The 15,313-nt window shown below is 42.8% G+C and overlaps 1 protein-coding gene across 1 annotated transcript; it reads right to left on the bottom strand.

The window, feature by feature from the left end:
- Window positions 1-5,672: 5,672 nt before the first annotated feature.
- Window positions 5,673-12,669, bottom strand: LOC111860830 (galectin-9-like). The gene is made up of 7 exons (XM_023844880.1): window positions 12,579-12,669; window positions 9,858-9,946; window positions 9,213-9,420; window positions 8,926-9,045; window positions 6,898-7,070; window positions 6,396-6,552; window positions 5,673-5,996 (listed from the first exon to the last, which is right to left on the bottom strand). The coding sequence occupies exons 1-7, from the start codon at window positions 12,612-12,614 to the stop codon at window positions 5,850-5,852; spliced, it is 930 nt and encodes a 309-aa protein (XP_023700648.1). The 5' UTR covers window positions 12,615-12,669; the 3' UTR covers window positions 5,673-5,849.
- Between the last annotated feature and the right edge of the window lie 2,644 nt (window positions 12,670-15,313).

Genomic DNA, 15,313 nt, shown 5'->3' with positions numbered 1-15,313 from the left:
CAGCCGCAATTTGAAATTGAAATTTGAGATGCTAGGTTCTGTCCTCAGAGCATTATGGTGGTCTGTATGCCGTCCATCCATCCATCCATTATCGTGACCACTTAATCCCCACTGGGGTTGCAGGGGGGCCCAGAGCCTACCCCGGTAACAACTGTAGGCAGGAACCAACTCTGGGCGGGTCCCAACACACCACAGGGCGCACACACTCACCCAGCCACACTCACACAACTACAGGGCCAATTTAAAGACGGCAAGTCTGTATGCCGTCTGCATTGAAAATAATGGAATAATTGTGAAAAGATAATTTCACAAATTGTGTACAGATTTCACATGTGCCACAGTGCATGATACAGTATGTGTAGGTTTACACATGTCTTTTGATTACAAACTGAAATTTAGTTGCTGGGTTGTTTGACTCTGAAGTATTACAATGCGCTGTGTTGCATAGAAAAATTATGTATGCGGTGATATTATTTGTAGTATCACCGGTGTTAGTGGGCCCTGTATGCGATTGTGATTTTGACTAAGTGTATCACACATTGAAATGGAGCTTCAAAGTGTTGTATGCTCTTCAGTAATAACCGCTTTAAAAAGTCCTTGTTATTTCAGTAGGGACTTTTATTTTGATACGTCACAGACCGTCCAAAGCCCATTTAGTATGTGGACGTGCAGCAGGGACTGGATTATTTTGCATTTTCACAATTTATTGGATGCATTAATTGAATAACCAGGATGTGTATGTAATTTCACAATCATACACGAATTTGTGAATTTGGGGTTTCCCTGTTTTTGTAATGTTTTAATTGAGTAGACACAGAGAGGATCTGTGAATGACTGGCAAAAATCCAAACCACTGCTAACTTTACCAGTGGGGGGGGGGGGGGGGGGGTGAATCCTTTAGAACTGGTGGGTGGCTGTACGCAGACAGTGTTGGACAGTTTTTTACTACACGTCATTTTTTCATTGGCTGCTTTACAATAAAAACAGTTTGAGCTGTTTAGGTTCTCAAGGGTACAACTGCAGGTCCCTCGACTCTGTAAGCACTGTCAACCACTTACTGGCAGTTAAGGGTGTGTAGCTCTGACTACAGTGAGCGGTGGCCCTAAACCTACCCAGGATTAATTACCAGGAGATACTTAACCTGAACAGCATGTCTGGGATCTGTGCCTTGGAGGTAGAGCTGCGGTGCAAGCCACTTAGCGCCTCCTAGCTGATCTAAGAGGAATAGCAGGTATCCCCGAGAAGGCTCAGTCCCTCACTGTACGTTTCTCCCCCCAGACTGCAGTTCCATGATGGACAGAGGCAGAATGGGGGGGCACCTTTGCGCCCTGCTGCTGCTGGTAGCCCTGGTGGTGGGGGTCCTCGGTACAAACAACGCAAACAACTCCACCGCCTCACCGGCAAGCAGCACAACCGTTTCCAACTCCACCGCCTCACGGGCAAGCAGCACAACCGTCTCCAACTCCAACTCCTCATCGGCAAACCAAACTCACTCAGCAGCCCAACCCGGCACCTGCGACTGGTTCACCTTCTCACTGTCCCTGTACCTGTCCCTGTCCCTGGCGGTCCTGCTTCACTAACAGCGCCTCGAACCTGCCGGATCTCACGCACCCGACCCATGATTGGCTGCACGCATGTTGATTTGTGCTCAGACATCCAGTCAAACTGCTTCAGTGATGATGAATTTGTGTTTTTCCTTTTACGTACCTTGCGAAAACCCTTGTCCCAGTTTTAGGGAAATTTCATGTTTTGTGTATGTAAATGTTTTGCTTGTGGGCAACGAACCAGGCTCACATGCTGCCAAAAATAAAACAGAATCCTTCAGACATGAGGGCGCCTCCTACCGGTCTTCCGGATACTTCTTCTCCCACTATGCCAGGAGGGCTGGAGCTCCACCTGTCAACCCTCACCTGCCCCCCAGGACACCCCAAATATTTGGGGGAGGGGGTGTCTGTAAGGCGAATCAGGACTGCTAGATGTTCATTCCTCTGCATACCTTTTGTAATCAAACAGCTGTTAACTGATCAGGTCTGCATAGTGCCATTTTTAGAGCCTGGTGTTGTAGGTTTCTGCATGTCTTGAATAAAATCACTACACAAAAAAGTGAGAGAGTGCGCGTGTACTCACTGTTCACTGACTGCATTTATGCACATCCTGACATCACCATCGGATCACATAGAAATAAACTGGCTCCTGAGAGCCACAGCGTGTTTCAAACTAAACGAGAATGCCCCACGAACCCAAGGTTAGAACCCATTGTTAATATCCGTAAGGACAAGAGTAAACATATCAATATAGTATTTGTATTAATAATGTCTGCCCATTGTAGTTTAGTTTAGACAAAGTATCTTCATTTAAGCCAATTTAAGTGTGTAAAGTAAAATTTCCAGAGATGTTTCATTATTCGTACTTGTAGTGATTTCCAGTGATATGGTACTGTCACTTTAAGATTTTAAACCTTGTTAGTTAGCAGAAAAACCAGACCAGCTTTTGTTGGTTAATGCTTGGGGAGCTCTATAAGCATACAGGTTTCTTACCGCACGAGTATGTATCTGTGTCCTGTTAAAACATTTTACCCCTTTGCTGATTTTATGTGGAATTGCTTATACCTTATGGGAGGTATTTTCTTTAAAAAATAAAATGAAAATGATAAAATGAAAATACAATCTCCACTTTGCCATTTAGTTTTCAAAATCTGTGTGCAAAAATCCTGCAAATATGAAAATTAAAATGAAATAGTACCATTTGCATTTTAATTTTCCACTCAAGTATGATTCAGATGTGAAAAATTAAAAAATAAAATTAAATAACCTTTTTGTCTTTTTATTTTCCAATTTGACTTTTCATTTCCTACTTTGCATTTTCATTTTCAATTTCACAACATGCAAATATATGTTAATTATGACCAGATGCGAACAGGCCATCAGTTTCGCTTGTCATGTTGGTGAGTAATTAAAAATTTACTGAATGACCCAATGAGATTCCATGGTGTTCCGACAATATTAATCAGAGCGAAACGTGAACAAAGCTTATAATTAGCCTGATGATACTGAACGCTGTTAAAGATCATGATAATTAGTGTATGAAGATGTTAAACCTGGAAGCCCAAAAGTAATAGCAGTGATCAGCTTTAATATTGTGTGCTTCTCCTTATGTGGGGGGGTAAAAAACAGTTTCTCTTTAGCATCCCTTCCACTACACTGTTACCGATACACTGCCAATAATACACTGGCAATAATACACTGTCAATAAACACTGTTACCGATACACTGCCAATAATACACTGGTAATAATACACTGCCAATAATACACTGGTAATAATACACTGTCAATAAACACTGATAACGATACACTGCCAATAATACACTGGTAATAATACACTGTCAATAAACACTGATAACGATACACTGCCAATAATACACTGTGAATGATAAACAATAATCAACACCGGCCAATACAACCCCTCCAATAATCATGTCTCCCCCTAAATGGATGGAGACCTCAACCCCCCTATTGTTCAAACCAAAGTTACGCCCTTGTGATCATCTGACAGGAATGAAGTTACAGGGTGACATTAGATGTGGCAACTGACAAAGTGAGGCACTGCAGTGACATCACGGTGACATCACAGCGACACCTCTCCGGGATGAGTCTGTTGGCAGAATGCGGCAGCGCAAGAGCAATACCTTTGCACCTCCAGGGCTGGAGGTTGGAATCCTACCTCCACAAGTGGAGTTTGCATGTCCTGCCCGTGTCATAAGGGGTTCCCCTGGGTTCCTCCTGCAGTGCAAAGGCATGCTGTTTGATTAACTGGCATCTATAAACTAAAAATGTATGACTGCTCAGGCATGTATGTGGCCTGGGATGGAGACTCCAATTCCAGAAAATTCCAGTGGCACATGAGCATAGTAGCAAATCCTGGTGCCCCCCTACGTACCCCCCCCCCCCCCCCCCCCAAGTCTTCCACACACCCAGAGGCCGAGTCCTTGCTTACGGCATCACCTGACACACTCCGCAAACTCGCAGCAGACAGGACGGGACGTGCGAGAAAAGGTGACCGACTGTCATTTTATGCTGCCAGTTCTAATTTCCTAGATGTCATGAATCAGCATCATTGTAACATGGGGGCGTTTCAGACTTCTATCTGGGGACAGGGGTCCTGGGGGGAGGTGGATATTTACTCGAAGCGCCCCCCCCCTATACTTCTACCTTATTTAATAATACAAACATTGCTGCACACGGCACTTATAAAACCACTGTTCAGGGGGCTTAATCCTAACCACACTTTCCATTCCTTATTTCCCTTAATTACAGTATACAGATGCTCCTCTACTTATGAACGGGTTACGTTCCAAACGGCCGTTCGTAACTTGAAATGTCCGTAAGTCGTTATTCAACATCATTTAAGGGTGTACGCAAGTACAAAGAACTAGGATGCTGGGAGTCCGCAACGCTACGTTTGCGGACAGGAAACGGGAGCCCAGTGAACACAATTTGGACTTACAGTCTTCTTCCTTCGTATGTCTGAAAGTTCGTAAGTTGAAAGTTTGTAAGTAGAGAAGTGTCTGAATTATCCTCAGAGCTACAATAAATAATACAAACAGGAAAACTTATAAAGAGCCAATACCATATAAAACTAAAGCCACTTCACATACCCAGGCTGCCAACAACTTGTTGCCCACCAATTTATTTCACCAGTATCTACTTAATGGTTACACAAAGGCACCCAGATATATTCATTTACACCCAGTACTGTTTAAAATGACAACTTGGATCAAACTGCACCACCTTCCTAAAAGTAAACCCAAGTAACAACTGCTCCACTTACATAAACATGTCTGCATGCACCCTGCAGGCAAACATGAGCACTGCAGCTTCTCAAAGATTAGAATGAAAAAAAACTGGAAGTGATTAAGGAGACAAAGCTATCTGCTGCCCTCTGGTGGCAGTACGTAAGGGACACATGTTCTCACTAAAGGACATCAGTCTGGACCCTCTCCTTGGGTGGTGTCCGAGGCTGCCTGCTCCCCCCGAGGTCCCGTGGAGGTTTTGCGGAGGGGTTTTTTCATAAAAAAAATATATATATATATAATAATATTTTTTCTGGAACCCTCACAATTGCCAGTACTGTTCACATTGGTTAAACTTACGAAATCTCTGATTAGTTTGCCGATACACCGACCCCCCCTGGGCATTTTACTGGTCTGTGAGATTTTAGTATGATGTGCTTTTTCATATCCATTGTAAACTTGCATTATTCAGTTTTTTTTATCTCATTTTCGTCCAGTGGTTCGCAACCATTTTTGCACCGCGACCCAATCTTTACCATCTTTACCATGCCAGCTCAGTCGTGACCCTAAATTAACGTTATGATCAAACAAACAGTGCACTCTGCAATTTACGCCAATCAATGCCTATCGCAGAAATCTGATTGGATGTGGCAGTGAATATTAAATTAAGCATCTGCGGTTTGGCTTCTCGGATTGGTTAAATGTTCACTAGTTTTGCGCTAAGCATTTGCAGACCCAAGACCCATTTATATAGGTTTATATGGTTTTAAAATCCTTTAATTTTCAGCTTGTGACCCTTTCAGAACATATTTGGGTCACGCCTGATGGGTTGAGAATAGTTGTTTTAGTTCATATCCACACATAAAGAAATGGACGAGGGGATGGATTTCTAGTTTATTTTTTATATAAAAAATATAGCAGAAAGAGAAGATATTAATTGAAGCACAGAAGTACAAACCAGCAGGAAGTTAGTGGCGTTGTCAGTGTGGTCTTTCTCAGAGAGACCAGATACATGACAACCTTAACATACTTTCTGGTTCCTCTTTTCTTTGGGTGACCTTACACCTCTACAAAGATCACACTCGTGTCCCCGTTCACATCCAGGAAATCAACACTTTCCAGGCATTTGTAGCGATGCTGGTACTCAAACAATTGGGCGCCGTTGACAAACACCGTGTAGCACTCACTGTTGGAGGTGATGGTTATCTGAAAGGAGGAACATGGCTGTGAGTCTGCACATGTGTTTCTTTGTGTACTATTTTAACATCCTGAACAGCACATTTGTTTGCATTTTATTTATTCAGCAGACCTTTCTATCCAAAGTGACATACTATGTAGAAAGCAGGTCAGCCAGTCCCTGGAGCAATTAGGAGTTAAGGGCCTTGCTCCAGGACCCAAAGGTGACATCACTCTGCCAACACGGGATTTAAACCACCAACCTTCTGATCACAGGTACAGCGTCCTAACCCACGGAGCCACACACCACCCATATACATGTATGTTTGTGTGCTTATGGTTATGAGTATCTATCCAATATTCATGCAGATATCCATGTGGGTGTGGCCAACCAGGGGGCGTGGCTTGCCATAAAGGGGCGTGGCTTACCACAAAGGCCTGCCCCTGGCAGAAGGGCATGGCCCCAGATCGCTCCTCGCGTCCCCAGGACCCCTTCAGCTGGCTGTTGCGCACCACTACACCGTCTTTGAATTTTGGTTTGAAGAGGAAAGCCACCCCCTCTTTGCAGCAGAGCTTGATGTCAAACCTGTGTATTGGGAGGGGGGAAGAGAAGATTAGCCATAGACTTGGAACTGCCTCCTTCCTGAAATATACTCTAATTGTCTTTTGCTAATTGTTAACAGAGAAACAACTAAATACAATAGCATTACTATTGTATGGGTCCTATTTTCTGACTAGCTTTACCTTAGTTCATATCTTTAGACAATGAAACATTGCATGCTGGGAAGATGCCATCCTACAGACCACCAGCGGTTGGGTAGGTCCCAAAAGGAATGAAAGCTCTCTCATTAGAGGGTTCAGCACGCGCTGACCGCCATGTCCCCTTTTGTGCTGATCACAGAGACTAAACGCCTCCCTGAAAGTCACACACCTGGCTGCTTTGTCCTTGATCACCCCGAGGACAGTAACACTGCGCCCCAAGGACATCCCTCCAGGCACAGAGCAGTTGTATGGTGTCGCATGGTATTCAGGGGGTGAAGGTTTCAACAAGGAAGTCAGCCATCCAACAGCTTCGGAGAACAAGTTGGGAGCGGAAGGAGGAATCTAAACAAGGAGGACAAACAAAGGAGTCTTGATAAAGAACAAACCAGACACCTACAAACCAATATTATAGATGCGGATGGACAGGTCACTAAAAAGACCATGAGAACCAAACAGTGAGGAAGAAGTGAATTTAATTTATTTAATTTACTTAATTTAATAAACACGACTCTTTAGGCACTTTCACACCGCTGGAATTTTTTCTGGAACCGAAACCTTTTTCCAGAGCCTTTTGTTACATTTACACAGCAGGATTTCGGCCCGATTGAAGTTCCTCGGAGGCAGTTCTGTAACCTTCATTTAGTACCTACTCCTAACTAGGACTACATCCCAATTTTTTTGATGGCTCCCTTGCTCCCTCCCTCGGTGACTCACTGTCTAAAGTTGAAAGTTCTTGAAACTGACAAGGGAAAGAATGAGTGAGCGAGGGAGGTAGCATGGATAAAAAGCGGTATTGGGACACACTTGCATCCTCGATGACTTATCGTGCTCGGCCTGTATGCATTAAGTCATCACTGAAGTAGAACCTTTTATTCACATTGTGTCACCAAAGGTGAATTTACCTTCTGCAAAGGGTACTCTCAACTAGACTTCCACACGTCCCCAACAAAGGGGTGATTTGAGCAAAAATCAGCCCTTGGTGACTCATTCCTTAAGGTACTAGGACAGCATTTCAACATGTGGAATTCAAAAAAACTTCGAGGGCAAAGGAAATACAGCGAGGGAGGTTGGTGCAAATCAGGGTTTTAGGATGCAGACTATGTACTTTATGTTTGAACACAAACTACTAGGAAGGAGCTTGCAGCTATAGCTTGCTGGTTGCTCAGCGATTACAGCAATAGCTCGCCTATTGGTTGGTGCTTACAGCGATAGCTTGCTGATTGGTTGGTGCTTACAGCGATAGCTTGCTGATTGGTTGGTGCTTACAGTGATAGCTCACTGATTGGCTGACCACAAGCACCAGCGCTACCTTGGAAGTACGGAGAAAAGAAATATAACTAGCCGAGGAAAAATAAAGCAGATGGAATTATTTTTTGTACTTCAGTTACTATACATTTGGTGAATAAAGTTTTTGCTTCCGTCTCTATATTTTTGCAAAATTTTATTGATAACAATATACTTTTGTCTAATATCGCCCCTGCTGGCGGTGAAACTTGCCAGCGCTTTTTAGCGGGATACCGTTACATCGTTCTTTATTCTGTGAAAAACGAAAGTTCAATCTGCTGGCCAGATTTAATAATGAAAAAAATATATATGTCTCTGGTCATATGAATAACATATAAAAGGCTGTTCCTCATTCTGATCATATTAACACCCCACAGAATAACTAACAAATAACTTAATTAACAAAACAACTTGTTCATTCTAAATTGTTTCGCCGTGGCGGTGAGTTTTGAATTATATGTGAAGTTTAACCTACGAGCTTTTGCGTCTGCCATGTTTATTTAACATAAAGGTCCCTGTTCCTGTTGTGTGGCGGATAGTGACACATGAAGATGGTCTGGAGCTACAAAAGTTCCAGGTCAAGACCAGGGCCCTGGTTCTGGAACTTTGGTGTGAAAGCATCTATTAACTAAACTTAGCGAGATGGACAAATGTGTTTACAGCAGCAGATACAGCAGGCAACAGGTCTGGGAGCCTTGGCACAAACCAATGTGGGAGCCCCCTGTCTCAGAAACTTCTAGAAAGGCAGAGCAAGATCTTGAAGCGTTGTCAATCAAGTAGGGGAGCTGAATTATCTGCTTTCTGAACCTCTGGTCCACTGTGTCTTCCGTCATATAAGGATCTTATGACATTCATTACACCCCATGGTTTCCTCATCCTGCCCCCCCCCCTGCTGTGACACCTTAATACTCACATTGGGGTTCTCAAAACTGATATACTCCACCTGCACACCCCCGAACACTGCAATGGTATCTACTTGTCCGAAAGGAAGGCAATGCTTATATTCCAAAAGGTGAAATCCATCAACAGAAATCTGGGGGGACCAAGGGAGGTAAAAAACAAAATGAGGATGGAACAAAACAATGTAATTCTGCTATTTTACATATACATGATACATCACATACAAGACCGTAAAGTCATTACAATTACAATTTTAAGAGACCAAATTTAACAACGCCCCCCCCCCCCCCACCCCCTCACCGAGTAGGAGTCGCGGGTGACGATGATGACGAGGGTGAAATTGGAGCCACGTAGATCAGCTGCCAGGTGCTTTTGCTTATTTTCACCCAGCTGTTGGTTCTTCAAGGTGTTACAGATGACGTAGCCTGGGGGCTTGTCGAACCTGGCATTGAATTGTAAGGCGATGTCGGCTTCCTTCTTTGAGCCGCACTGCAAGTTCACGTTAAAACTGGACACACACAAACACAGAGTATCAGCACTCTAGCCGAGACATAAACTAACTGGCATTACTTTACAGTAAAGATGCAGTTACACTTAGGGCCCAGCAGGGGGCGGCAAAGGTTTGGTCGTGTGTCCTGGGGAGAATTTTCGTTTTACAGGGTGGTTCGGGAAAACATTCATAAGAGAAGCACTTCCTTATTGGTCAGTAAAGATCTTAGACAGAAAAAATCATGCAGCTCATGTCAATGGGAGCACGTACGTTGGCCAATGAATATTACGTTCTGCCATGAATATTAATAAGATTTCCCAAACCACCCTGCAAAACAAAATTAGCGTGGGGAGGGGGGTTCTTCGAAGCACAGGACGGCGCTGCCTATCGCAGGAAGTGTACAGCATGAGGCTCACTATAGCTTTTGAAGCGTTCACAAACGTCTGCTGATGCACCTCTTAGTGATCTGCGGGACCCAGCCTCTAATCGTGATGGTTCTTCCTTCCTGTAGACCGCCCAGGATGCTCCCTTCAAAGGGGGTTGGCTGGAGGACAGAACGCACAGAGGACATTATTATTGTGTTGACATTACTATTATCAGCCAAAAGCTGCAGTCTCGTATGAGGTTATAGTCGGTCCCCAGGTTACAAACGAGATCCTGTCTTTAGGTCGAAATTGTAGGGAAGTCGAAAAAATAATAATATAGCACATAATAACAAACAGTATTAATAAAAGTAACTGTATACAGTACTGTACCTCAGTCCGACAAACCGCTGAAGCTGCGGAATGTTTTCACGAGCGTCACGAAGTAGCGCGTGCGTTCATTATTATGAACGATTGTATTTAACTCAAATTAGTAAAATTTATGGTACTCCGTTTGTAAGTACGAGTCCGTTTGTAACACATCCACGCACACGCGCAGTAAATGATGCTGGTAACTTTACAATACTGGTACATACAAAGAAGCATGTATTAATAGTTGAACTAATGCCAGACTCATTCATTTACTAATGATTAGAACATCGGTAAATACTGAAGCATATACCTTAATGACCTAACAAATACATGAATAAGCATTGCAGGATTGAGTACTGTAATGCTTTAATTTCTGGTCTCCCTAAGAAGAATATATCTCAACTACGATTACTTCAAAACTGAGCCGCATGTGTATTAACTAAGACCAGAAATAGAACACATTACACCGATTCTTTTACTGGTTTACAAAGCTGTTAATGGTCTGGGACCTACCGATTTATCGGATTTGCTTTTATCCTATGAGCCCTCCAGCCCTCTCAGGTCTTCAGGTAGCGGCCACTTAATTATCCCTGTAGTCCGAACTAAAACCCACAGTGAAGCATCCTTTTGTTACTATGGTCCACGTCTGTAGAACAGCCTTCCTGAAGACCTGAGGGCATCAGAGGATGTTCATACAGTATTCTTAAAAGCACACTGAAGACATATCATTTTTTCAATTTGGTTTTTGCTTTAGTTCTTTTGTTTTACCAAACTTGATCTGTCTGTTTATCTGTATATGTGAACTTTATTTAATACCTTACTTATTTTTTTTAATCTCATCTCATCTCTTTTTATATTTTATTATTATTCATGTTCTGCCTTTATTTTTATCCTCACATTACGCCCCACATTTATACTTTAATTTTGTAGTTGCTTGTTTTTCTCCTCCTTTATTTATCTCCATACTATTTATTTATCATAACTTTATCATTTCCTTTTTATTAACTCACCTGTCATGACCTGCTCGTCTGATCCTCCCGTGTGCCACGCCCCCTCATCTACCTCGTGGGGAATCCCTGTGTTACCGGCTGTATTAGGATGAATTCACGGACGCGGATGAATTTGTGTCTTTGCACCTATTATTATTAGCTATAATATACATATTACTTCATATCCCTTGTAGTACTAGGTTATTTTGCATTGCTTTCGATGCGATAGCTTGGTATTGATGTTAATGCAAGGTTATTTTGTATTGCTTATCAAAGTGTTCTTGAGTGAACCTAAGCCTGCCTGTTTGTTCCTTCGAGAGCCACATCCCTCTCACATCATTTAAAATTTTTAATACACCGGCCTTTTCTCGTTGTTGTTAATTAGTCTGATGTATTTAAGTCTGCCTTAGGTATGTTTTCCACAGTCCAGTCATTATCGTCATTTTGTCATTACATGTTCTCTGCCTGTTCCGTGATCCTGCTTGTGTTCCGCTGGAATTAAATCCCTTGTTTTCCCGATTCCTGCCTCTGCTTCCGCGGTCTACGCCTCTCGCAAACCCTGGCACTCATCATTTATAATTTTACTCACTATATTTTATGCTGCCTCTTTCTTATGCACATTTTTGAGATCCATGACAGCATTTCCTAAGTGCCCGTTTCCAAAGTTCCTGTTTTTATTGTTATGACTATTCTTTTAATATTTTTATTATTTGCTTATTTACCCATTTATTTATAATTGTGTTTTGTCCCTTTATTTTACATTGTTTGGGTTAGGTGGCAGTAGTGGTGGGTTGATATGGTTTTTTATTGTGTGAAGCACTTTGTTTTGCGTTTATTTTTCAGGAAAAGTGCTGTGTACATAAAGTTTGACTGATTGATTTTGATTAATATGCTTCAGTATTTACTGATGTTCTAATCATTAGTGAATGCATCAACTTATCATGACTCATGCATTAGTTCAACTATTAATACAGTATATGCTTATTTGTGTACCAGGACCGTAAAGTTTTACCATGATGCTCATTACTCCTTTTGTTATTATGGCATCGAGTAATTTGTGTAAAATTTCTTTATAACACACATTTTCATACCCAAAGGTTATTCAAAGGGCGGTACAGAAACAAATCAGAAAAAGTAAAAGTGAAAGTAAAAATAGACATGAGTAAAAGCATACGGATAAATACGAAAAATTAAATTAAAAGAACACAAAACGTTTGAGAACTGATAATAAAAGTGAGAATGTGCCGATCACATCAATTATGTGAAAGCAGTGGAGAATAAAACTGCTCTCAATATGGCGATTCCTACGTCTGTCGGCATTATAACTAACAGTTATTTCCTGTTGAGTGATAACATCACACCATCATGCATCAGTTTCCTGTGAATTAAAAAATAGACGCAAATACATCTGAGCGTAAACGTTAACAAATGCGCAATGGTATCCCGCACCTACCGGTTTCATGTAGGGACTCTGCTTGGAGAAAGACATCTTCTGTCCTTGTCGTGCGCAATGAATGCAGCTACGGTTTCTAAGGTATACATAGGTCTCCCCAACTTTCACTTTCATGAGATGGATTTTTTTAACCCTTTAAGCCCTATCCATTGTCGTGCCTTTCTCTATCACTTTGATTTTAGGCTTATTACATGGTATGTACACGAATCAGCCACATGTGCTTTATGGTTTTGTTTTCAGCACATTGTGGGCTACTCAGATGTGTCATAATTTGATATGTAAATGCTGATACATTCTTGATATCACCCTTTTAATGACAAAAAACTACTTGCGTCCAGTGGTGCCATAAGGGGGGCCCTATGATTTTGCATCCATTTTGAAGTTAGACGGCAATGCATGGTTTTACCTGTGTGTGTGTGTGTGTGTGTTTGCTTAATTTATGATACACTGGATAAACAGAGACAGTTTTAGTCTATTGCTGAATGTTTTGTATAGCTGTCGTTTTCCCGCCTATGATTGGTAAAGTGAAATTAGAGAATGAACCTTTTAGTCGGCATTTTAGGCTCAAACAACAAACCAACGCTGTAACACGTCATTGTGTGGGAGGTGTTCCAATCACACGATGGGTGCATTGTATTTCAACTTTTTTGACGGCGCTCGACATCAAAAATACATATAGGCTACCTACTTTTAATTAATATTACTGTCAAGGATCCGGGCGCGAGAACGAGGCATAGTGCACAAAAAAGGGTGGACGACCCCCTGGCGGCTCCCAGGAACAAAAAAATGGGGTTTATTACATAACAGAAAACACTACAAACACAAAACCAAAAGGACCACGAGGGTCAAAAACTAAAGGGGGTAATTAAAGACTTAATATCACAAATAACAAAAACTGGGAAGGCAAACAGAATACAGATCTAACCAAACTAACAAAGCTTAGACGAGCAACAACAATGAACCACTGGGGAACTGAACAGAAGCAGGAACTAAAATACTAAGGAGTAACGAGACTAACACAGGACAGTTGAGGCTAATTAACAAAGACCAGGGAAACAGGGCACAGGTGAAACTAATAACTCAAAGGAACTAAAAACAGGGAAACTAAGAACTAACCAAGGACACAAGGAAACATAAACCAACACTAGAGACTTAAACAGGTAAAGACACAAGCAGGGGCACAAGGAACAAAACCAAAACCAACTACAAAATCAGACACAAGAACTAAAGAAACTCAAATGAAACACTAGGGAGCAAAATACAAAAACAGAGGAGGCGGGATTCGAACACAGGACAGAAGGGTACACAGACAACTACATGCGCAACACATTGAGCCACATGACCAGACAGGTAACAGGGGAGAACAAAGACTAATATAAAGAACAGGATGACCAGCAACACCTGCTGGCCAAACGGGGAAGGGACACGGTAGGACCACAGGGGCTGACCCTGACATATTACGGAAATATCAAGTAAGTGTCTTCCTAATAAATAGAACGCTGGGTTTTGTTGTTTTTTTCTAATAGAACTCCAGCCAATTTCTGAGTGTTTTTCTATCCCTTTATTTATAGGCTTATAATAAATTAATTATAAAATACATATTTTACTCCAGAAAGCGTGGATCATTGCGGAACTGAATATGCGCTTTGTTTTCCGGAGTTTTCATCCTCTCGAAGTTTTATGGGTTGTTAAGGATGCGTTTTGCTGGAAAATGTTTATAAAATGTGTCCCATTGCGCACAGGATTACTCTGGAATATTTTGGCGCTTAACGCTACAACTTACACGACCGGATCGAGATCCCTTGATTACAATGATATGCGATTCATGTATGTGCGTTTTACCTATCCAAAGTTACGACCCTGATATTAATGGGTGCGAAAAGCAACGCATTTTGCGTTTGTCTGGTTCTAATAGTTAAGTTAAATGTAGCTAATATACACGTGCTGTTAGTGCTGATCAGGTATTCCCCTGATCCCCTAAAACATATTCAGTAAATGGTTCTAGGAAATGGCAGGTGGCCTTAAGGAAACTGCAGGACTCTTCAGGGACTGGTTTGAGAAAATCTGGAAATGCCCCAGAAGGACAGAGGGATGCAGAGCCAGAGCAGGTCAGCAAGCCTCTCCAGGAGAATCAGGGGATTCCAGATGAGATCAGGATGTGACCTTGGAAACAGAAACGGGGCTTGTAGCACCTGGCTGTCCACATGTACTGTGCAGCATAAACGCACAATTCAAGTTGGGATGTCACACGGCGGCATCACGCAGCATCTCTGCTGCACACTACAGTGCCCCTCATCCAGCACTCTGCAGCACCCCTCATCCAGCACTCTGCAGCGCCCCTCATCCAGCACTCTGCAGTGCCCCTCATCCAGCACTCTACAGTGCCCCTCATCCAGCACTCTGCAGTGCCCCTCATCCAGCACTCTACAGTGCCCCTCATCCAGCACTCTGCAGTGCCCCTCATCCAGCACTCTGCAGTGCCCCTCACCCAGCACTCTGCAGCTCCCCTCATCCAGCACTCTGCAGCTCCCCTCACACAGCACTCTGCAGTGCCCCTCATCCAGCACTCTGCAGCTCCCCTCACACAGCACTCTGCAGTGCCCCTCATCCAGCACTCTGCAGTGCCCCTCATCCAGCACTCTGCAGTGCCCCTCATCCAGCATTCTGCAGCTCCCCTCACACAGCACTCTGCAGCTCCCCTCATCCAGCACTCTGCAGTGCCCCTCACACAGCAC

Source organism: Paramormyrops kingsleyae, chromosome 24 (genome assembly GCF_048594095.1).
Source record: "Paramormyrops kingsleyae isolate MSU_618 chromosome 24, PKINGS_0.4, whole genome shotgun sequence".
Taxonomy (NCBI): Eukaryota; Metazoa; Chordata; class Actinopteri; order Osteoglossiformes; family Mormyridae; genus Paramormyrops; species Paramormyrops kingsleyae.
Note: the sequence above shows the minus strand (reverse complement) of the source record. Positions and strands in the feature narration are given on the sequence as shown.

Coding starts and splice junctions, on each gene's coding strand:
- LOC111860830 (XM_023844880.1), bottom strand. CDS start 12,614: ATGTCTTTCTCCAAGCAGAGTCCCTACATGAAACCG. Junction 6,553..6,897: donor ATCAAGGACAAAGCAGCCAG/GTGTGTGACTTT, acceptor CCCAATACACAG/GTTTGACATCAAGCTCTGCT. Junction 5,997..6,395: donor GCCAGGGGCAGGCCTTTGTG/GTAAGCCACGCC, acceptor TCCTCCTTTCAG/ATAACCATCACCTCCAACAG.